Here is a 23571-nt window from a genome sequence, read left to right as displayed (position 1 = left end):
CCAGAGTACAGCAACCAGTAGATTTCCTTCACTTGCTAAATAAAGTTTCACAGGGAAGGAGAATGTTATAAACATATAGTCTGATAATGACAAAATGCTGTTTGGATAAATAATCCCAACAGAAGGTAGGATTAATTAACCTTGATTGATTTTACAAAGGCTTAAGTCAGGGGTCCTCAACCTTGATAACTTTAAGACTGGTGGACTTCAACTGGCTGAGGAATTCTGGGAGTTGAAGTCCACAAGTCTTAAAGTTGCCAAGGTTGAGGACCCCTGGCTTAAGTGAAATAAGATACTACAATAATTCCAGGAATGTTACTTTATTGTGATAAGGTCTAACAACAGAATATTGAATGCTAATCTTATACAAGACAGAATAAAGGCAGAGCTATTTTGAGTTCCTGTCACACGCTTTCCACTTTCCTCGAACTGAGTTGCTGTTTCACTCCTTTCAGCGTTCCTCTCTTCCAAGATGACCTCTACATTCCTTTACCAGAGCCACTCTAGGCACAACCATTGTCCAGACTGCTTTACCCACAATAGTTTTGATCTTTTATTTGGAGGTAAAGTGCACTTAAAAAAACTGTGCATCTGGTCTACTAAATGGGGGTTTGCTATCTCCATGTTTTACTGTATTTTGAAGTATGCTATTTGTACATTAAGGCAGAAAAAGTTTAGGTATAAGATTGTATAAATTTTCAGCCTTTTAATGATGTGTATTTATGTGCACTGTGCAAAAAGTCATTAAAAAAAAGGTCATCATGGGTAAAGGTATACTTACATGATACTTTCCATAAGGATGAAAGCTGCAGCCATTCTAACGTTACTAACCCCTTGTGATTCAGGCTACAGATTAGGATACGAAACTATGATGTTAAGACTGTGGCGTCCCATAACTGAAACTGTTGCCTTGGTTACTTTACTATAGATTAAAGGACTAATGTCCAAATGTGTGTGGTGGAATACAGGGGCTAGATCCTGAATTTCTGTTTTTATTTTTCCTTCCTTCTGCTCACTGATCTAGTCAATTTTACATTAATTCAGATGCCAAAAACGGATATTATTGAAGGAATAAAAATACTGAATTTATGACTTTCTAGAAATTTGACTAATAATTTCATTTTAATCACAACCTCACTGAGGAACACAAATTGTTTGCCAATCATGTTTTTTTTTAATTCTTTGATTTCTACCTTCTGGTTTTATGCACATGGCACGCTCAAATGCACTAGACGAAATGCAGTGAACTGTAATGATCCCCAATTAATATACATTATTTATTATTACTTTAATTTATATTACTTTAATTTAAGTTATACATGTATTTTTCTGGTTGAAAGCCTTAACAGTACTTTAAAACTAACCTAGAATGAAATCCACTAAAATCAGTACCAAAGAAAGCTTGACTTAAAAATTTATTTTAAAAAGCTCAGTCTTTTTCCCACAGAGTACAGATTTTTTTTTCTGTAGGTTTATGATCAAAACAGGCAACATTCTGGCAATGTTCCAAAAAAAGTCAGCAAGTACTTTAATAGAGAAAAATTGTAAGAATATGAATTACAATTTTGTTTCTGCTCCTACTTTGTGAACAATGTTAGGAAAATGGAAAGAGTAAAACAAGAACTATGTCATTCCTAAGCCACTTTCGAATCATGACATCTTGCCAGATGCAGGAAACAGATAACAAAAGACACGTATGCAGCTCAGGACTGACAGGCATGCCTGAATGTCAAACAAATAACAAAAACTCAAGCAGACAGCACAGCCATTTCCCCTCAAAATGGAGGGAGAAGATAATATAGAAACTTTCTGGGTATTTATTAAATACAAATCAGTCAGAACTCCTCTCATCTTTAACTGAAGGTAGTAGCTGCAGTCTTCAACTGAATTTTGAAGAAAGTGAAGGGAAGTGAGAGAAGAAGAAAAAAACAAGCCATCATGTTGGTCTTTCTCCTTCCCTTATAATAGCCACATCAAGGAAAGTGCTACAAAGGCACTTTGACATCACTTCTCAGTTCTATTAGGCTGCAGTCAAAATAATGTTCTGCTTGAACAATGTAGACAGCTATTAAACACTAAAATGGCACAGGGGCATCATAGCATCTACTTGTTTTCTATAGGAAAAGCTTCTGAATGTCATTTCCTGCGTTTCCCGCCTTTCTTTGCTGTCAGCGACAGATGTGAACCCCAAAGAGTGAAAGAAAAACGATCAAGCTTTCTGAAAACAGGGAGTATTGGATTAAATTAAATTGCATTCAATCCTTTTAAAAAGACCCAAGACTTATGCTATTTGGCTTATTAAATAATTCCAGACATCTCTAGGGTGATTTTTTTTGGGTAGACAATATGCTGAGTACCCCTTTCCTTTTAAATATATATCAGTCTGATCTTACAGCACTACACAAATTAATAAGTACTTTTATAACAACTTCCACAAAATTAGGAAAGGACAGCTCAGGCTGCCATAATTACTGTACATCAAGCTTCACTTTGACATTAATGGCAGCCAATTCTGCCACAAAGCAGCGGAAGACGTAAGGGACAGCAATTGTTTCAATAGTGCTACTTTGGTCACAAGAGGCGCAAACGTATTGTCGGGCACGCGTGGTGGACCAGGATGGTGGAGCTTTCAAGAGAGGTGAGATGAGACTACCGCAGTCAACACAAACATGGGCCACTGAACGATCTGAGCAATTGAAGAGACGGTCATGCAGCAAAAAGGACGTGCCGTGAGCCAACAGAGCATCCCGCTCCATCTCCCCAAAGCGGATGCCACCCTGAACGTTCCTTCCTCCAATGGGCTGGTTGGTGACTTTATCTCGGGCTCCTGTAGTCCTCACCTGAAATTTGTCAGACACCATGTGCCTCAGGCGCTGATAATACACAAGACCAATGAAAATGTCTGCTTCAAGCTCTACTCCAGATACCCCACTGTACATTCTCTCTGTCCCATAGTAATTATAGCCAGCAGCCTTCAGCAACTTGCCAAAGTATTCAACAGCGGAATTCTCTTCAGAAAATGTAAATGGGGTTGCGTCATGACAGAGTCCATGAAGCGAGGCAGATTTTCCTGCCATGCTCTCAATCAGCATGCCAATGGTCATTCTGGATGGAAAACCATGAGGGTTGAAGAGGATGTCCGGCACCATTCCACTTTCGGTAAAGGGCATGTCTTCAGCTGGCCACAATCGACTTAAGATGCCTTTCTGTCCATGACGGCTGGCAAATTTGTCCCCAATTGTTGGATTTCGGGGTATTCTGAAAGTGATGCATACACACTTGAATCTTCCAGTTCCAGTATCATTGCCGCACACCTTGATGTTATCTACAATACAAATTTCCTTATTCCTAGAAAAAAGGAAAGAGTTTAACCACTACCAGAAGAGCTCCTGCAGGGCATTTCTAACATATTTTGGGAGGAAATAAGTACTTGCATAAGGCAGAGACTAAACAGGTGAAGATAACCATGCTAATGCTATACATATAAAGACATACCAGTGTATATCTCAATGTAATAGCATTCTGAATCTTAACTGTAATTGTTTTCAGGTTGTTTTGCACACAGAACAAAGTATTTGTAGAAAAGGAAAATTATTTATGTCCTTAAAGTCTATAGTTTAATACCAGAGCATGGCTTTCAGAAGTCAAAAAATTATGGGTCCAAATGGACTTTCAGTTCAAAAAACTCATATCTCTTGAAAGTGCCTTCTCCTATGACTTGGCAAAGCTTATGTCATCTGCTAACACAGAGTGTTAGATTGAGGTAGCTGGACACATCATCTAATATCGTGGATAACATTTGAAAATACAATTTCCAAAAAGTTATCTGGACTTTGGAGTCCAGGCACCAGGAAATGTGCCATAAATATAAAATGCTGTCACTTAACTTCTCTTCCTTTTCATTGCATTTACAGTGGCATGATCATATCCAAGAGATTAACAGTCAAATATGCTGCCAGCTACACAAGCAACAGCTCCCTGTTTCTTACCTCAGAGTCAGACAATTCTCAATCAGATATAGTCATGTTTTGCCCACAAACACTTTGTTTCTATATGAATAAAATTAAAATACCGAAAGTACTTTTACCAAGCTGCTGAGGAATTTTAAAGATGGTTGAGTATTCAATACAGATTTACAAAGTGATAATGAAAACAGGAAAAAAAAATTGCCTCCAAGGCAGAAATGGCTGTTTTCATGAGGTAAACATGAGTTTTACTGTATATAATTACTTGTGACACACAGAAAGAAGAAAAAGATTGTTTTCCCTTCTTCCCTTATAAGTGTAAAAGTTGGGATCACCAAATAAGATTGACAAGTAGATTCTAAGGAATTGGACAAAATATTATTTTTTCCTCTGCACATAGACTACATAGCTAATTTATGGGTTTCCTTGATGCTTGTGGGAGAACGGCAATTCAGTTAGCCTCAAATGGGGATTAAATTAATTCACTAATTTTATTGTTTACTAGTGGCATTCACAACTACACACCACCACATCCAGAGGCAATACACCACTAAAATAGCCTGGTGGGGAGGAAGAGGAAGGGCCTTTTCCTATCAAACTTCTTCCATTATCTTCTTTTTGCATCAATAGTAAAAATGATATATAAGGAAGCAAGTCAAACAAGATCTTGCAACTAGAGAAATTACGGAGAGGGAGAGGGAAAAAATGCTTGTAGAAAAAGTGTGGGAAATGAGAAACTGGCTTTCCTAAGGTCGCTTACTCAACATCTTTGGAAAAGTGGGTGACAACTTGCACATTCCAGAGGGGGGACACAGTTTCATAGCTCACACTTTTTCTTCTATAGGCAATATTTTTGAATTGTTTAGATAGGCAAGCTACCTGCTGGGGATCAATGGCTATTAATTTTGATAGTAATGTGACTGCCTCTGAAGGTCATCTGCTTGGAGACAAACAATCTATCTTGTACAGTTGGTTGACCACTGTAAGACTGCTGGACTAGATCGGCCAAGGATGTGATCCAACAGGGCCATGCTTATGTTATTATGCTACAGTACCCAAACAATTGAGAGACACCTATGTGATTTGCAAAAAGCATTTTCCAGTTTTCTATTGGAAACAATGCTGAAACACCAATAACCAGCACTTACTTATGGTAGGTCACAAAGCTTTCCCCTGTGTTGAGATTCACATAGCTATAGTAAGGATCTCCATATTGAAGTCTAGCTCCAATGTGGGGCAGGCCATCCAGGTCCAAATTCTGCACAGGTTTATCATGCCCAATCCCAAACACTAGATTGTCTTCTCCTTGCTTTACTTTTTCTGCAAGGTCAATGCGTTCTGTCTTGTAAATGCTGCCATGTGCAAATCCTCTCTCCCAAGAAGACTTGCTCAGGATCTAAGGAGATACAAGTTCACACCGAGTTAAAGAAACAATGCCTTTGTAAGTGCAAATGATCTTGTTTCCCACATAATGGGAAACACAGTAATAGCTACTTTCAGATTTCCCCATTTTCTACAAAGCCTAACCCACCTCCAAATGTGTTGGGTACTACTTACAGCACAGGAAGGGTTCACAGCCTGTAGCACAACACACCAAAATCGCATCACTTTGGAGCTGCTGGTGTTTGGGGAAGGGCTGCGCGGATTTAAAAGTGCCTGAAATTGCTATCTCACCTTCAAAAGATATTCCAGGCCAACAAGACTTGAATGGTGACAGGCAGAACTTTTATGGTTTAGATTAAGCTTAAACAAAAAGTTAAGCTTAACATTTCCAAGTTAAATGAAAATTGTTGCTTTTGAAGTTTAAAACCACCTCTTAACCTGGGATATGTTATAGTGAATGTAGACTAATAGGTGATCTTTATTTAAGCAATGATACTAATGTATGCAACTCCTTTCAAGAAAATTCTCGTCAGGTGCTTTCTACAAAGAATAACTTTTCATTCCCACTTGACGAGACAGAAATATTTTTACCACAGAGGTTAAGATCATTTCAGGTAGTCCTTGACTTATGATCAGAACTGAGTGCAAAATTTCTGTTGCTAAGGGATATTTATTGAGTTTTGTCCCATTTTACAATCTTTCTGCCACAGTTGTTAAGTGAATCACCACAGCTGTCAAGTTAATAACATGGTTGTTAAGTGAATCTGGCTTCCCCATTGACTTTGCTTGTCAAGTTACAAAAGGTGATCACATGACCCCAGGACATTGCAGCTGTCATAAATATGAGTCAGTTGCCAGTCATCTGAATTTTGATCACATGACCACGGGGATGCTGCAATGTGAAAAACGGACAAAAGTCACTTTTTCCAGTGCCATTATAATTTTGAATGGTCACTAAATGAACTGTTGTAAGTTGAGGACTACCTGTATTGGGAAAATCAAGTTTATCATATTTCATGTGATTTTTCACAGGTACAGAAAGAAAAAGAAAAGTACCCTGAAAATTCCCTCCTATCCACATCTGTTTTACTATGGCCTTACCATTGCATCTTCCATATCATAACCACTATAGGAGATCACAGCAACGACTGCATTTGTTCCGATGGGATAAGAATCCATATTGTAATAATCATATATGGATGGCCGAACTAACGGGCTTTGAGGAGTCTGAAGCCGATATAGTTTGTCATCAGATCGATACGGGAAGGTCAGAAGTGGAAAACCCATTGTCTGCTTACCTGGGAGCCACAGGTGGGGGTAGAAGAGGGAAGGGGAAATAAAAAAAAACACAGAATGATTATCTACAGTTGGAAAATGTATTCAAAATAGATAGCAACTTTCATTGAGGGAATGGCCATAAATTGGTTGTAAATTTCAGGTTTTCACTTAAAATGATAACAATCTACCATTAATAGGCAATTGGCTATGGAAAAAGATTCCCTCTGTTTCAGACCACAGAGGTTTTGCTAATTGAAGAGATAGAACAGGAGTAAAGATACAAATTTCCTTTCCTTTCCCTATTTTGTTCAGTGAGCAGTCCAAATTTCTCAGTTCAATTTCTTCCTTTTCTGCCACTGAACATTTAATCCCTTCTTCTCCTTTCTAAGAATATACTCAATGTAACTTCAGTGTTACAGTGGACAATGTAACATGTCCAATATGTAAAAATAAAATTGACATGGATTAACCTTCTTGTTTGCTTCATACTAACTCTACAGTCAGCACATGAGAGAAGCTCTACAAACATGACTACAACTCTGCCAGGCTGGTAATGTCTGGATCCCAGTGTCTAGTGAAACTATGTTTCTAACTTTAAGGAGATTAAACAACAGATATAGTACACATACTGGAGATACACACATCCATACTAGTCCAAAATCTTATTTCCAAAATGGTAGAGCCAGAACAACCACTACAACAAAAAAAGGACACGTATCTGCAATCAGGCATAAGAGTCCCTTGCTGTTCCTAGAGCAGCTTTCCCCAACTTTTCTGGGTTGGCGGCCCAGCACAGGGGGAGGGGGAAGAGGGGATGGTTTTGTGCAAGGGGGAGGCACACAACTTCATCTGTGTGAGCGCTGAGTGCGCACGCCCGGTGCTCGAGCAAGTGGGGCTGTGAGTGCTGGAGCTCGCTGCTCACGTGAGTCAAACAGGCCACGGCCCGGTAGGTTGGGCACCCCTGTCCTAGAGAAAAAGGTTTCCAGAAAAATAGGTATGGAATCCTAGGGTAGAAGAGGTTCTCCATCTCTACCCTTTTGTTCTCTCCCTCAGTGAGAGAAATGGCTTCTCTGTTTCCCTTAAAGAGTGTATGTCTCAATTGCCCATTTATAATGTGAGCCCCAGCCTAAGAATCCTCTCAGTCTGCAGTCCTGAAGTGCTCCTTGGTTTATAAAGCAGGAAGCCTCTGCAATAGTGGCAGAATGAATGTGGCATCTCTGAAGACACAAGGTCAGCACTGTCTCATCAGGGCAGCCCTGTTCTTGTTGCATCAGAGGAATGTCATCCAACAACTCTATTTAACTCTAATTAACCTATGTCCTTTTGGGGAATGCAGGTTGAAAGATCATCCCTCAGCCTCCCGTGAAGACTGGCTGAATAAATGCGTCACTGATATGAACAGGGTCCTCTGTGAAATGTGCTCGGTCACCAGCATGTTGGCTCCTTGCCCAATCTAGCCCTTTGAGAAGCTGGGGAGGGGGGAGGGGGGAGAGAATGAAGTGTAGGGATCTCAGAGATAAGCAATGCCTCTTTGAGAAAGGGGATAATGGCTGCCAACTTGAAAAATGTAATTGGGAGCACCCCAACTCAAAAAGTCTTGCTTTTAAATTATCTTAGATGACTGCCACCCAGCTCCCAACTTCCTCTTTTTAAGAAAGATGAGAAATCAGTTGGGTTGCAGTTACACGTGCCTTGAACTTTAAGCTCTCTCCCATGTTATTAAACATCTATAAGAAAAGGACAGAAGTGTCTGTGGAAAAACAGCAGGCATTTTGTGGCATCAAAAGAACAGGTATGCCTGGGTTCCCTTTGTGTAAGTTTTTTGTCATTTTTTGTTTTATACTATTTTTTACTATATTTACAGTATGTTAATTACTGCATTTTATTAGTAGTTATTTGGATATTAGCCACTAAGAGGCTCTGGAGCTGAACGGATATAAATATCAGTTAAATAAGCAAATAAATACATGTCAACGTAATTTTAATGGGAAAAAACCTCATCTTCCTTTTTGATAAATATAGTAAATATTATAAATGAAATTGGAAAGAGCAAAGGATCAAAGTACAGAAGTAACTTTTACAAAAATGTGACATGCAACAAAACAATGTAGCATAAAATACTCCTATTTATAGTAATCAACTTCACTTTTTACTAAATTTGCTATTCTATTTATGCTGCCAATAGTCTATCTCTCTTCCCCTCATTTCCTACCACTCAGCATTTTACTGTTTTTTTCTGGAGTATTCCTTATTTGTGTTCTATTCCTTTTTTTTTTTTGATACTATAGTTGTACAAAATATGGACGTTCTTACAAACCTGTATATAACTCCTGTGCACATATTTCTTGTTAGGAAATACTTAACTAGGCAAAGGGGGAGGCCTCAAGTGTGGATTTAGTTTTGAGTCCTTGCGCAGACACAATATGTCTAGAAGTTACTTCCCCCTTAAACTCCATAGAATCTTATCCATCTGTTCCCAGGCTTAGGCTGGCAGTCTGGGGAGATTCTTGTGTAATAGGCAGAATAGAATAATACTGACATTGACATCCCCTAAACCAGGGGTGTCAAACTCAATTTCACTGAGGGCCGCATGCGCATTGCGGTTGCCCTTGGGGGCCGGGTGGGTGTGGCCAGAGTGGGTGCAGCCTACTGGGTGGGCGTGGATGGAGTAGGTGTGGCCTACTGGGTGGGCGTGGCCAGTTCTACATCATTCGCGTCAAGGGTGCCTGTGGGGGCCTGGGCAGGAGTGGGACAGATCTGAGGGTCTCTGGCAGAAGGGGGTGGGACTGGGGCAAGTGCCAAGGCATGGTCCACCGGGGCAAATGCCAAGATGGCCACCACAAAATTGTACATTGGTTCCCGGCTGGCCTGGGCCAGGGCCAAGGCAGCGGGGGCCGTTCCCTCACTGTTTCCAGGATGGCTTCGCGGGCCACATGAAACCACTTCGCGGGCCGCATCCGCCCCCCGGGCCTTGTGTTTGACATGTTTGCCCTAAACTCTGCTGAAGATGTTACTTAGCCCGGTAACAAAATGTTCGGAAAGCAACCCACAATCTCAGAGAACAAACCTCCACCCTCAGAATAGAATAAAATAGTGAGCTTGGACCTGTCATGTGTAGGTCTGGCTACTTCTGCCTGTCATTTCTTGATTACAAAGATGCATATTATGAAAATAATTGAACAATTCCTAGTTAAGAAGCAATAAATACATACCCATCTGACACTGGTACATGTTTCTCGGACTTTGGTTGTGATCAGAGAAAGGAATGAAACATGCCACCACACTTAGCATGCTATAGGGAAAAAGCTCCTGATGAGTGGTCAACCCAGGTTCAATTTCATCCTCGGACACTGCAATGTTCATGAATACCTAAGAGAAACCCAATTTCCATCACTTTCAAAAGCTATCAAATCCACTGAACTTCTTCCAGTTCCAGTTCTTGTTATTACAAGAATATTCATTCTGCAGAACTAATCCAATAAAACTTTAGCAGCCCACTGCAGAGAAACTCAGTCTTAATATGCAATATCCAGAAGGCCATTGTTTTCAATGCTCTTGATATTACAGTTTATGACAATGTTCATGATAATGGCATCATATCTCATCATGTATCTCTTAAAAAAAGCATATCTGCCCAAGTTAAAATATCCAAAATTATAAAAGGCAGCAACCAGAATTAATGGCCTTACATATGCCAATATTGCTTGGACAAAACTCAGAGGTCTTATTAATGATGCTGTTATCAACTGCAACTCTACAATTCTACAAATTGTTACAATTTGTTCTAAATTGCAAGAGAAACACTAGGAACTGCTCAGTATTATAGAATACATACTGACCCAGCTCCCCAGAGATTCAAACGAGTGTACTTTTTCAGCCTAATTTTTTTTTTTGGGGGGGGGGGGGGCACAAGCGAAACATGTTTTATTCTTGAGCTAGTGGCATTTGAAAACACAGAAATCTGAGATTAAGTGAGCACAATGGTCTATTACTTATTATTTAAAATGGACACTTGCTAATCTTAAGAAAAAGGTTTCAACTAAGCTATTACCAGTGGTTAAAAATACACTTCCAGGATCTCCCAACACTCCCAAATAGTAGTCTACCCCCAAATAAGTATTTTTTTTAAAAAACAACAACACAAAGCTCACATCCCCAACTTTTTCAACAAATGTTTGAATGCTTTCAGGGACAAAAATACAAAAGCTTGCAACATTGATGGGGAAAAATGCAAGTGTAGAATTGTCAAGATCTTTAAGATTTGTCAGTCTTGCACGATTTTGCCCACTTTTTATCCCATTTCATTTTGGTGCCCTCTATCAAGTTCTGAGAGACTGGCAAGGTCAGGAAACAAGAATCACATGGATTTCAGGAAAGATTTTCTGATAATGTAGAAGAATTCTGAAAATGTATCCAAGACATTCTCCAATACAACTTATACCTAGTGTAATTTAGGCAGACCTATTCTGCCTCTCTTTCTCACCCCCTCCCCCAAAATGCATTTTACCTCACATATGAGTTTCCAACAGTTGAAATATAATAAATTGGTCTTGGATTAGCTGATGCTTTATTATAAATATTAAAAGTGTTACCTGTTCCATTGTACCAATCCATTCTTCTTTCCCCAACACCAGGTTTTGTACAGGACGCATCATCCTACAAGCGGTAGTGAAAATAAAAAGTCCTGGGTAGAGACTGGGTTTCCCTGTCATCGGAATAAGAACCACTTCTGTCCAACCTGGAATTTTCTTTTCTTGCATTGCCTATTAACAAATATCAAGACTCAAAATCATTTATTTTTATATCCTTCAGCAGAAAGAAGAAATAGTATTTAAACTAATTCACAAAGTAGTAGTAATAAGCCTTTTAAGATTTAAAGAGAATTCAAAGTGAGGAAGAAGAAACATAAAGTGACTTCAGCAAGAGCTATGACTTTTGAAGGAAGTAGAAATGCACCTGGAAAAATCATCTAATTCTGAATGACAATCATGGGTGCCAATCACCCAATCAATGAAATGACACAATTTTCCAAGAGTGGAAATGAGATATATACTATATATATTGAAGTTAAGCAAAGAAGACTCACTTTGAAGTGCCTGAAAGTCTCCACAAGATCAGGAGCCTGATCCTTCTCTATCCAGCCCACCAGAGCTCCATCCAATGTAACTGGATAACATTCAGCATAAGGTTGGTTTGGTACACCATCAACTGGGGTAACACCTATGGAAATATTTTGTGGCCATGCTTATCATGTTATCATGAAACTTTTCACACAGAAACTTTTCACACAGTTAGTGGGGTCCAATTTAACATCTTCTCACTAGTATTCTTGGACTACAACTCCCAAAATTCCCCAGCATAGGTAAAAGACACAGATGAGATTTGCTTTGATCAAGGAGCCTTTATTATGGATGGAAGTATCTGGCAGACAATGGTAGAATATCTTTTTAGTGTAAAAGATTGGAAAATGTGAAAACCAGTTAAAGCCATCAAAACATGTTGCATTTGAACCTAATGTATCAAAAGCCCCAATTTAACCACAAACTAAACAAATTGGTCAAAATCTCATTATGTGCCTCATGTCCTCCTCTGGAAAATAATTAGTGTTTATTTCATAGATTAGGCTCAGAAAAATGAAATATCTTAAATCATGCTACTTGAGATAGTGTTCTTTCCCAAGCCAGTTCATTCATTTTAGAGACTGGTTGATATAGTCCACTTACACAATTTCAAGGCTTTCTGAGATTCATCTGATGGTCAGATTATAATATGTGGAACATCTTGAGACCAAATATTTTAAAAAAATCTTTTTTCATATTCTTCTTGCAAGTGAAAAATATTATTCCAGCACTATTTTAACTTAAATACCAATAGATAGTTAACTCCTGGAGGGTTTTTTCCTACTATGTTACTGTATACCTAATGCTATTTCTTAAAAGCATTTCTTATTTTCCTCAATATTCAGCCAAAAAGCTTCCAGAACGGCTTATAAATATAAATAGCAAGGCAAGATCTATCGTCAGGTTTACTATCTAAAAGGCATAATAAACACTATAAAAGGGAAAATGAGGATACAAATACCAGTTCTTAAAAGTTATAAATTATATGTTATTAATAATGTAGATATTAGCATCTTTGTTAGGAGGGAATGGAGAAGAAATTGATTAAATAAAAATAAATCACTGGATTGCTACAAGTTTAAGGTTCTTTTGTGATAACAAATAGTCAAATATTTAAAATTAAAAGAAGGCAGGCCTCTGATAAATACCATCAGGGATCAGTAAACACAAGTTTGAGGTTGTAGGAAAATGTATGAAAAATCCTTTGTGCTTCTAGTCTACCTAGTTCTGTGTGGCTGCCCTTATTGGGCGGGATTTTTTAAAAAAATAGGGATGGATGAATTTGTCTTCATTCTCAGTTAAGTTTTTTCTCATTCTAGTTTCATTTTGGCTTGCTTCCACATACTTTTAAATGTTTTAAAATTTGCACAATAATTGGTGGGCATTTCTTCAATTATACCCCTTTATCTATATTCTCTCTAAATTTATAGTGTATTTTTTTTTCAACACAAAGCATGTCAAGTGCAAATTGTGCACATTTTTGTGTAACCTTTGCCATTAACTTAAATCACACACTGCATTACAACATTGTTGAAAAGCATCCAGTTTGGTGCAATTCCATTCCATTTTGAGGAATATGAATTATGTAAGTTCACATAAAAAGATGTTATCAAATGGATTTCTCTCCTGCCTTTATTTTCAACTACATAGGCAGAGATAATCTGCTTGTAAATACAGATAGCCCTCACCTTATAACCATTCATTTAGCACCATTTGAAGTTACAACAGCACTGAAAAGAGTTAGTTATGACCGATCCTCACACTTCTAACCGTTGCAGCACATTCACATGATCAAAGTTCAGGTGCTTGGCAACTGGCATGTATATACATTGGTTGCCGCATGTCAGGGTCAGGTGACTGCCCCCTGCGACCTTCGCAACCAGTTGTTGACAAGCAAAGTCAATGGGGGAAGCCAGATTTGCTTATGAATCGTGGCAGAAATGATCATAAAACCAGGCATGACTCACTTCACAACTGCCTTGCTTAGTGACAAAAATTGTGGTCGTAAGTCGAGGACTACCAGTAGGCTTCTACAAATCCTTCAGAATAACTGCTGCAGAATGCATGCAAGTGCATGTGATATACTTTTTTCTGAATTGTTACTGGAGTTGTGCCAGATTCACATGGCTACTTTGGCTGCTCCTGGCTTGCCTATTCTATGATCTATAGGATGGTTTTAGAATAGTGTTAAGATGCAGTGGTACTTTATGAAGAAAGACTGATCATTGGAGTATTGCTGTTGATCTGAGGATTCGGATACATCTTCCAGGGAATTTTAAGATACTTCAAATCCAGTGAAAAGACCCCTGCTTTTTTAAATGGTTGTACACATGCAGAAACTATACCTCTGCAAAAGTGATCTTCTTGGTATTAATTTGGTTTCCCATAAAAGCATTTTCTGACCATTTCAAATGATCAACACTCACCTAAAGAGCAAAGCAACGGTAGCAGAGACACAGTGTGGAACGTCTGGGTTACGATCTCACAGGGGGCTGTCATGTGGTTCATCAAGCCACAAGGCTCGCCATCTGGCGTGTGGACAGGACAAAGGAAGCCCCAGGACTCTGGCAACAGCTTGCGCACTGTTGTGGTTCTCATCTTCATGAAAGCAGCTCCTCTGTGCACGCAGCGGAAGTGGGAGAGGTAGCGGAAGAAGTTCAGCTTGTCTGCTATCACACATAGACCTGACACTTGCAGCATGCCCAAACCTTGGAAAGTCATAAGGGGGAGGGGGAGAAATAGAAATCTGATCTTCTCCAATTCTGTTTTTAGAGCAATTGTTTGTGAACAGTAGCAGTTTGATGCTATTATCAGGGACAGAGTTTGCCAAACACTCAGCTCTAGCTGCATTTGTATTTCTCAGTGAGATGCGTGGCAACTGTTAGAACTTCAGATTTTAAATAGGGAATATCAATACTCTTAAGATTTAAGAGATCAGAAAAGAACAAGAAGTCTTGCAGGCATTGCATGGATTCTCTGATCTCCTTTTCGGATGCAGTTTTTTTTTACCCTGTGTTGCTGATTGGTTGCAGAAATGTAATTTCATTAGCGGCTTAGCTGAAAAGAGCTGACCCCAAAAATATAGTCTCACAAAGAGAAAAAATTGCACTTTGGAATACAACAAACAAAACTCAAATATGTAAGTTTATTATATGGGTTTTAGTTTGTATACTCCATCCTAAGAAAATTTAACATTTAACATTCAAATCATCAAAATTTGGGAACAAAATGTTATTTTTTAATCAAATTTTTACACCACTCATCTCACTTTCTAAATAATTCTGGGTGGTTTAAAAGTAAAAAAACTTTAGAATTCACATACAAATCCATATAAAAATAAACACATTTAAAGAGTTGTGATATATCTGCACATACAGCAGATCTGAATGGGTTTTTTTTAATTCTTATTTTGAATTATCTGAACTGGTTTTTCTAGATGTTTTTAGAGTGAGAAAAGCTAGGCAACATGGAAATCTCATCACAAATAACTACCCACCTACAATGCTTTAGAACAGGGGTGTCAAACTGCCGGCCTACAGGCCGGACGCTTCATGCAGAAGCCGTACCCAACCCATTGCCGGCAATGGCAAAACTGTCCTGATACGTTGCGCGACATCACATGACATCACGAGTTTGACATGTCTGCTTTAAAACAAGGCAAAGAACAAAATCATGTTAAGCAAACTGTGGATTTCGCTCTTCATACCATGCTGGCTGCAGCTACTCATGGGAAAAGCCAGGCACACTATCTCTGTGCCATTAAGCCATATTAAGATTTAGTGGCACATATGAAGAAGCTGACTAGGTTTTGCTTATGATCTGCCCAAAAATACCTATAGAGAACTTGCTAAAAGATTCACAAACACACAAGGAATATATGTACTTCATACATGAAGCCAAAATTGCTTTCTTCAGGAAATTGCAATTTCCTGGTAGTGCACAGAAGCCATGCACCTTCTTAACTGAAACAAGTATTTTCCTGGGATTATGCAGCTACTTTGTGGTTTCTACAGTAAGGGTAAACACCTACTTAATGGCATATAACCAATCAATACAAAACCAGGAAAATATGCTCTTTTAAGAAGACACCAGTAAGTGTGGATATGTGCAATACATCCCTAGTATACTATCGGGTAAGATCTAGCAGTAGGTCTGCTGAGCTGGAAATTTTTGACAATTTTGCAATTTGCATCACTGGTTCAAATGGAGAAATGAAATTAAAAATTCAGTATAACTTTTTTATGAACTATGATTGCAATCTCTGCTATTAGGCTCAAACAGGAGAGATCCAGCACAGTATACATTACACAAAAAAGGAAGTCATTATTTTTTGAAAATGCTTTTTCATAAAACTCTGGACTTGAATAGCACATCTAACATTATTCAATAATTCAATTAAATATTTCAAGGCCCTTTAGGAGTATAAGGCTGTACCAATTCAGTCAGAAACAAAGCCAGATGCATAATTAGATTGCAGACAATCCTACCTGACTTTGAGCGCAGGTTTCCAGTTGCCAGGAGATATTCAAGCATCCGGGTGAGATCTATTCCCATGCCAAGAATCTTTATCATGTTTTCTGAAGTAATTGTTATATTTGACTTCTGAGCTTTCTTATCTAATGCTAGTTTAACTGAGTGTAGCCAAGTTTCCATCTTCTCCTGAAAGACAGGATGAAAATAAGATAGAAGGGCTTTAAAACAAACACCTTCTATGTTACCATATGAAGTATATCCAATTAAATGGTAATTTCAGTAAGCTTGATTTATAGACATTTAAGACTAGACTGTAAGAGGTGTTAGGTAAATTAAGAAAATGTTAAATAGTCTACTAATAGTAATTTAGTCACTGTATTTTAAATGGAGGGTCAACACATACTTTGAACCCAAACAGCCATTGTAAGATTCTGAAACTCAACTTTCTTGGATGCTCAACTTCCTCAGATGATGCCCTTTTTGTCACTAGCTTCTGGCAATTTACTCCATGACTTAATGCTATAGATAAAACACCAGTGGGATTTGCAACAAAGAAAGGATGGAGTTGGAACAATGTAATACAAAGCCATGGATTCATCACACCTCTTGATCATGGCTCCTTATATAAAGAGGAAAGGTTTCAGCTTCAAGGTCAGAAAGAATCTACATGTTGACAGCTTCCAGACTTGATCCAAGCAACGTTAAGGAAAATGTAGATGGTGACATATGTCCTATTGTTTTAAAGAAATGTAGTGCCCATTTGAAACAAAGTCGCTGAAATATTAGGAACTCTCCTGCTGTTTTACAAATCAGAAGTATCTATACTAGTGAAAAAAATCCTTGAGTCATCCAATATAAATGCCATTTCTGCAACACTGCAATCAGTGTCTCTGGTTTTGATATTTAGCCTCCTTGTGAATTCAGATTGTTTGCAGGAATAATATGGACTTTCCTCTGTAAAAATGAGAAATACGCAGGAGGAGAACCATCCAAAATTAGCACAAACATAGACTGACAGATGAAGAATCTATGAAAATAGTCAAATAACCAGGCTCCCTCTTTGTGCTGTTATCAAATTTCTTGGCATGAGGCCACTATTCTTACTGAAAACTGATCCAATTTGTAACCATTTTATCCAAGGAAACTAAGCATGCTCATATTTTATTAAGCCTAGGTAGAGACTGAAAATACAACATTGGAATCAGAAAAAGGGTATTTCCATGTGTCTCACCACAACAGATATTGGGTAATTATTACATGGAAAACAATGGCTCGAATCATACATCATATGAAACGCTAAACCAGGAGTGCCAACCTGCAGCTGCCCAGCATTCCATTTATAGACCAAGATTATATATTCAAATTGGCAAGAATTTTAGTAGAACAATTTTCAGATTTTAAGGACAGGAATGGGAGTGATTTATTCCCCGAAGGCCTCCTACTCCCATTCCAAACTCTATACTACTCAAAATTTGATAATCAAGAGGCTCAGAAGTTTCAGCCATGCCCCTGAGATTGTCACCTTACCAGATGACGTGCAACTCTTCAAAAGATCAAAAGGCTAATTCCTGACCTATGGTAAATTATAGTTTACAAATTAAAATGGTAGTTCAGGCATGATAATCCTAAAATCACATTATTGCTGAACACATTATATGAATTCAGCAGTGGAACATGTGTGCATAACCATGTTTAGAGGGAAAAGAAGGGAAGAGGGGACAAATGTAAAAGCATTACCTTTAAAAACATGAGGTAAAGTTGTCCTGGGGTGAGCACTTCTTGATTCATTAAGCTGTCAGGATTGTCCTCCATGCAACCCTCTTTGGCTAAAGTAAAAAGCTTTCGCGTCATGAGACAAAGCAAGTAGAATTTCTCAGCTTTCGTTTTCAAATGTATGCAGATGCAATGGCTATAGGAACAATTAATAAGAACAAAATCACCCTCTGAATTTCCTTAATCATCTTCCCAGTCAAGCAGCATTCACTGTCTACCCTGTTTTTCAATGTGGTTTAAGAAAAAACTAATCCATAGATATCCTAATATAAATTCAGTATATTAATGTAGAAAAAAGTAACCAACTTCCTTCAGAAGATTTTGATTATAAATCCCACAATGCTTTTCTTCTGGGAATACAGGCTAGGGTTCATGAGATTTGAAGGTCAAAATATCTCAAACGTATCAATATACCAAGAGCTATGAATTCTTTGCCGTTAGATAAGGCCGTGAGACTTATTATACAACCCTGGAAAGATAAATATAAATTTGCTTGCAGCAGTGTTTTGTTGATATGTGGCTTTGCCTATGTTTTAGAAGTACTTAAAAACAAAAGGATCAATAAGAGAATTTCCAAACAATTTTGTTCCTAATTCTATCAAGAATAGGTAGTCCTTGACTTATGACCACAACTGGATTACAACTGAATTTCAGTTGTTGTTCAACAACTGCGATCCTGCCACTCCTGGTGTGGTTGTTCAACAATCACACAGGTTGTTATGTGATGAAGTCCCAGGTAAGGAGTGCGGGGTGCCTTGGGGGGAGGGTGTTGAAAACTCTGGGAGGCTCTGCTTAGGAGCTGAAAATCCTCACTGCTGAAATTCAAGCCCTTGAGTGGAGAGATACTCTCACACAACCTGCACAGGGGCCGGTTCACCCTTGGAAATCCATGAATGGAACTCCTTTGGCGGGGTGCAAGAATGGAGCTGAAATCTTCAGGATTTCAGCTCGGTTTCTGCATTCTGCCAAAGGAGTTCAGCTCCCCTTGGGAGGCAGCTCTTTCAGCCAGCCCGCAGAGATAAGAGGGAGTCCTCTCAGCAGGCAACAGCAGCTTGTAACTTTCCTGCCAGCTTCCCCATTGACTTTCTGGGGAAGCCAGTAGAGAAAATTGCAAATGGCCCTCATGATTGTGGGATGCAAAGTGAGAACAGGTTGCCAAGCACTTACATCATGATCACATGACCATGACTGGAAGTGCTTCATGGACTGTAAAGCATTCTTTCCGAGGCCATCGTAATTATGGACCATTGTTAAACAAGCGATCATAAGTCAAGAACTATCTGAAAATTCTTCTAGCGTTCAGTTGAAATCTACACTGTCTGCAAATAACAGAGAAAAACTATTATTAACCCAAGATGAATTTGACCCTGAATTTAATGATTCACCCTACTCCCGGACAATTTGTCAAAAAATGTTCGTGTGACTCTAAGATAGCAATTCTTTTAATCAAAAGACCAATTACATTTTCCTTAGTCTTTATTTTAGGGAAATAAAGAATTTGCCCTGTTTGTTTAGCTGAGATGGGCAGTGTAGAAATTGGATAAACAGTTGTTCATGTACATGAACCATGCAGTCATGACTATTGTGCAGCTATCCTTCTCAAGCCAAACATATCTAATTCCTCCAGGCCAAATATAGCTGGCCCTTTCCTCATAGGGCCTCCAACCGTAATTTATATTCTTGGTGAAGCATGACACTGAGAACTCAATACAATACATTAGATGATCAAATTAAAAGGCAACACTTCATGTAACATAGAAACTATAGTTCAATTAGGAAATGCTTAGGACATTGTTAATTTTCTGAGATGCACCACATCGGGTTGTCTGATCCTAATCAGTTGTACGTACTTGAAAAGGAAGTCTCCAACACGTTCATTAGAGTACCAATCAGGAAGGTTCAATTTTACTCTGAAGCGCTGCCCCAAGAAGATCAGCACTTGCTTCTGGGTCACACAGCCATCTTCTGTGACCAGCCTCAGCATTTGAGAGACACAATTCTTATAAAAAGTATCATCTTCTTTCCCTTTAATCAGTTCTTGGAAAATCTGAAAGTCTGAGAAACCAACCAATGCCTGGAGCAGAAAAATAAAAAGTTGGAATTTTTAGATGTTTTGGGGCTTGATTAATAAAGAATTCATAAAATCATTTACTGAAGTTATTATATTCATATTCTTAATCAATAGTATTCTATATAGTATTATATAATTATATAATTTGATAATAGTGGCTTCATAATGATTTGGAGAAGGCAAAACCCTTCCAAAAATAGAACCCCATCTCTGCAGACAGTAATATCTAAAAATAGTTTCTTTGTCACTGAACTGTGTTTGAGATACACATGTTGTATTAGCCTGTATCAACCAATTCAGGATTTGATTTCTACAACTGAACCAAGTCACAGTCACTATGTGGTAAATAACCATTTACACCAGCTACGTTTACTACAATAGGGCCCTATGCTGCCTCCTAAGAAAAGAAGACTACCTGTTCTTTATTGCTTCATGTTGCTGCTGAGCTGAATGGAACTAATTCTTATTATGGTTTTGCAAGCAAGGTTATTGTCCCACATCTTATACTTCTGAAAATCATACCTCCTTGAGAACAAAATATAATGACATACCTTAAGGAGAAATCCCAGCGGGATAAAGAACAGCTCCCTCTGATAGATGAAGTTCACCATCACTGAACCACTATCAAGATAGTGTAAGGTCATGTTAACAGCTGTATGTTCATCTCTAACACAGTGCATCGAGACCCCTAAACACCATCAAAAGAAACACATCTTAATATTACTGTTTCGTATTACTATCAAAGTTGCCTTATTCAGGTAACCTATGCCCTACAAATGTACAGTACTAGAGGTATGCTTCCCAGAATTCCTAGCTAGCCTTGTGCCATTCGACAGCAGGCATACATGGCCTTTCTTTTGCTGAATGCAACAAGTTGCTACACAGAAGTACAGGTAGTCTTTAGGTTACAATGGTAACTGGGAGCAGAAGTTCCTCCACTAAGCAATGTGGTTATAAAGAGCACCATGACATGATCACATCACTTCGTGACAGCAATTCTGCCAGTCCCTGTTGCCATTGTTTTAAGTGAGAACTGTGGGTTCTTAAGCAAGAGCTGCATGTAATAACAACAACAACAAAAACAATAATATTGGAAGGGACCTTGAAGGTCATCTAGTCCAACCCCCTGCCCAGGCAGGAAACCCTGTATGTGACCACCAGAGATGATGAAACTGGATCCCAGATAAGCCAGTCAGTTACTGGCAGGCACTACACAGAACGGGCTGGTGCTTCAGGCTAACACTATAGAGTATAAGATCTCCATGCTGCCCAGGGGCTCACTGGGAAAAGAAACAGCAGGAGCAGGAACATTTTGCTTTTGCTTGTGGGAAGTTGTTTGTGAAGGTTGCAAACAGAAACCATGTAATGCCAAGAAACCTTTGAGGGCCCCTCATTTAGCATTGTTGTAACTTTGAACGGTTGCTAAATGAGTGGTTGTACGTAAGGACTACGTAAGGCAAACACAACTGGTGTGAGATTGAATATAAGGAGAATGTTAGAATTTTCAATCAAAAGGCCTGTCTGAGGATCAATCTCCAAGAAGGAATGAGGACTGAATGAGTAATGAGTATGGTGAAAAGCACATTTAATTTAAATTAAGATTATCATGTAATATTAAACACAGTTTAATATGATTTTCTCCCATTTATTGTCCTTCTGTCTCACAATGGCCTAGGTCAAGAATACTCTAAGCCACAATATAATTTGTTCACCTTGAAGTTGTTTAAATCTTTAAAACTATATAAATACTACGCAATCACAATGCATATTTATCAGACTTTCTCACAGTTCAGATTAAAAAAATGTCCTAAAGAAAATATTAAAGACCATATTAGATCAGAAACAAAATTGTAGAATATGGTATATCTAAAATATCTAGTTTCTACTGAGAGAAATAGTAAAACGATGCGAACAAAGACAATATGTAAGTAAAAAGTTACCATATTGTGTGTAGCCTGGGCCTCTAGATTTCCATTTTGGTTTTATAATTGCAAGAGGAAAGTTGCGCCGAGGCATAATCATCATTCTTATCACCTTTTCTATTCCATTAATTATGAAATAACCACCCATTTCCTGCCCAAAGTGTAAGAAATGATAATTAATCATAAACCGAGCTGTCAGACAAAAAAGAATCAAATATTTCAGCTGATGAACCTAGAGTTTTGAGTGAAGTACAAAATTGGGGGGGAATGAAATTTTTGAAACTTTTATTTTTCACAAGCCCTATCTTTTGAAATATATTCAAGACTAAGTACAGAAAAGCAGGCAATCTAAATTATTATCTATTGCAATATTTGCTTAAGTTTCTGTGGGGTTTTTTTGTATTTTCAAAGTGCTGAATTATTACCATTAGATTTTACATTTTAAAAACTGATACAACTCTTCAAGAAATCCATCATCATCAAATATTAATTATATATATTTAAGAAAAAATGTTTATTTCTCCAAAGGAAAAAAAAATCTCAGAGAAGTACTTCTAAAATGGATGTTTAAAAACCACTGAAATAACAATATATATTTTGCTTTATAAACAAACCAGCCAAATTAAATTATACCTCTTCTTCTTCATGATGTTGGATAAGCCCTTTGGGAGAAAGGCTATGGAGATGACAGAACTTAGATTTCACCATAATTGGAATATTCCCAAGGGTCTGTTTAATAATTCCTTTAGGAATTCCATTCACTGACCAGCTGATATCAGCCTATACAGGAAGGAAAAAAAAGTAATTTTAGGGGGGGGGAATGAACAAAATAACTTTGAAGGAGTACTGGGATCTCTATTCAAAGAAAAAAAAAACTCTTGTAACAAAAAATGTCTAAGGAATATTTACCTATACTATGTATAAAACTTTTAAATGTTACACACAGAAATGCACACCCCCTGATTATTTATTTATAAAATTTATTAGCCGCTCATCTTACCACAGGGTACTTATGCTTATTATTAACATTTAACAATATTGTTCAGAAATCCGGCTAAAAAATTAGAAAACAGTTAATTGCAGTGCAGATGGAGAGACTGAATATAGCTAGGCTCTTAAATGATTAGGTTCCATAGTATAAAACTTTACACCTTAGCTGTCAGAGAGAAGGTATATCCAAATTATATACTTAGAATCAAAATGGTTTCAATTTATGTTATTGGACATAAAGCCTTTAAAAAGCCTTATATGTTAAATACACCAGGTGTAGAATCATTCTTTTTCTACTAGAACAGGGCTGTCTAACTGCCGGCCCATGGGCTGGTTTCATCATACCGAAGCCGTGCCCACCCCATTGCCAGCAATGCAGAGTCATGATACGTCGCAACACGTCACGTGACGTAGCGAGTTTGACATCTGTGCACTAGAAACTAGTGTCACCCATTTAAATTGCCAATCATAATTACATCTTGCAATCACAAGTAGTTCCTGAACCTGCCATTACCTCACTTAATTGGATGACCTCAGATTCCAGTATTTCCAAAAAGGGAAAAACATTATACAGTAATTGAGCTTTCTATGTTTGT

At 38.1% G+C, this 23571-nt stretch overlaps 1 protein-coding gene across 1 annotated transcript in view; it reads right to left on the bottom strand.

The window, feature by feature from the left end:
- Positions 1 to 2336: 2336 nt before the first annotated feature.
- Positions 2337 to 23571, bottom strand: part of POLR1B (RNA polymerase I subunit B) — a 22783-nt gene continuing 1548 nt past the window's right edge. The window contains exons 3-15 of the mRNA XM_015825657.1: positions 22619 to 22765; positions 22004 to 22136; positions 20615 to 20751; positions 19843 to 20066; positions 17957 to 18128; positions 16234 to 16405; positions 14173 to 14454; positions 11713 to 11846; positions 11219 to 11389; positions 9839 to 9995; positions 6450 to 6646; positions 5114 to 5361; positions 2337 to 3348 (exon numbers count right to left, since the gene is read on the bottom strand). Of these exons, the coding sequence (XP_015681143.1) occupies positions 2469 to 3348; positions 5114 to 5361; positions 6450 to 6646; positions 9839 to 9995; positions 11219 to 11389; positions 11713 to 11846; positions 14173 to 14454; positions 16234 to 16405; positions 17957 to 18128; positions 19843 to 20066; positions 20615 to 20751; positions 22004 to 22136; positions 22619 to 22765 (3054 nt within the window). The 3' untranslated portion in view covers positions 2337 to 2468. The remainder of the gene's footprint in view (positions 3349 to 5113; positions 5362 to 6449; positions 6647 to 9838; positions 9996 to 11218; positions 11390 to 11712; positions 11847 to 14172; positions 14455 to 16233; positions 16406 to 17956; positions 18129 to 19842; positions 20067 to 20614; positions 20752 to 22003; positions 22137 to 22618; positions 22766 to 23571) is intronic.

Source organism: Protobothrops mucrosquamatus, unplaced genomic scaffold, assembly GCF_001527695.2.
Source record: "Protobothrops mucrosquamatus isolate PMUCROS unplaced genomic scaffold, P.Mucros_1.0 scaffold2741, whole genome shotgun sequence".
Classification (NCBI taxonomy): Eukaryota; Metazoa; Chordata; class Lepidosauria; order Squamata; family Viperidae; genus Protobothrops; species Protobothrops mucrosquamatus.
Note: the sequence above shows the minus strand (reverse complement) of the source record. Positions and strands in the feature narration are given on the sequence as shown.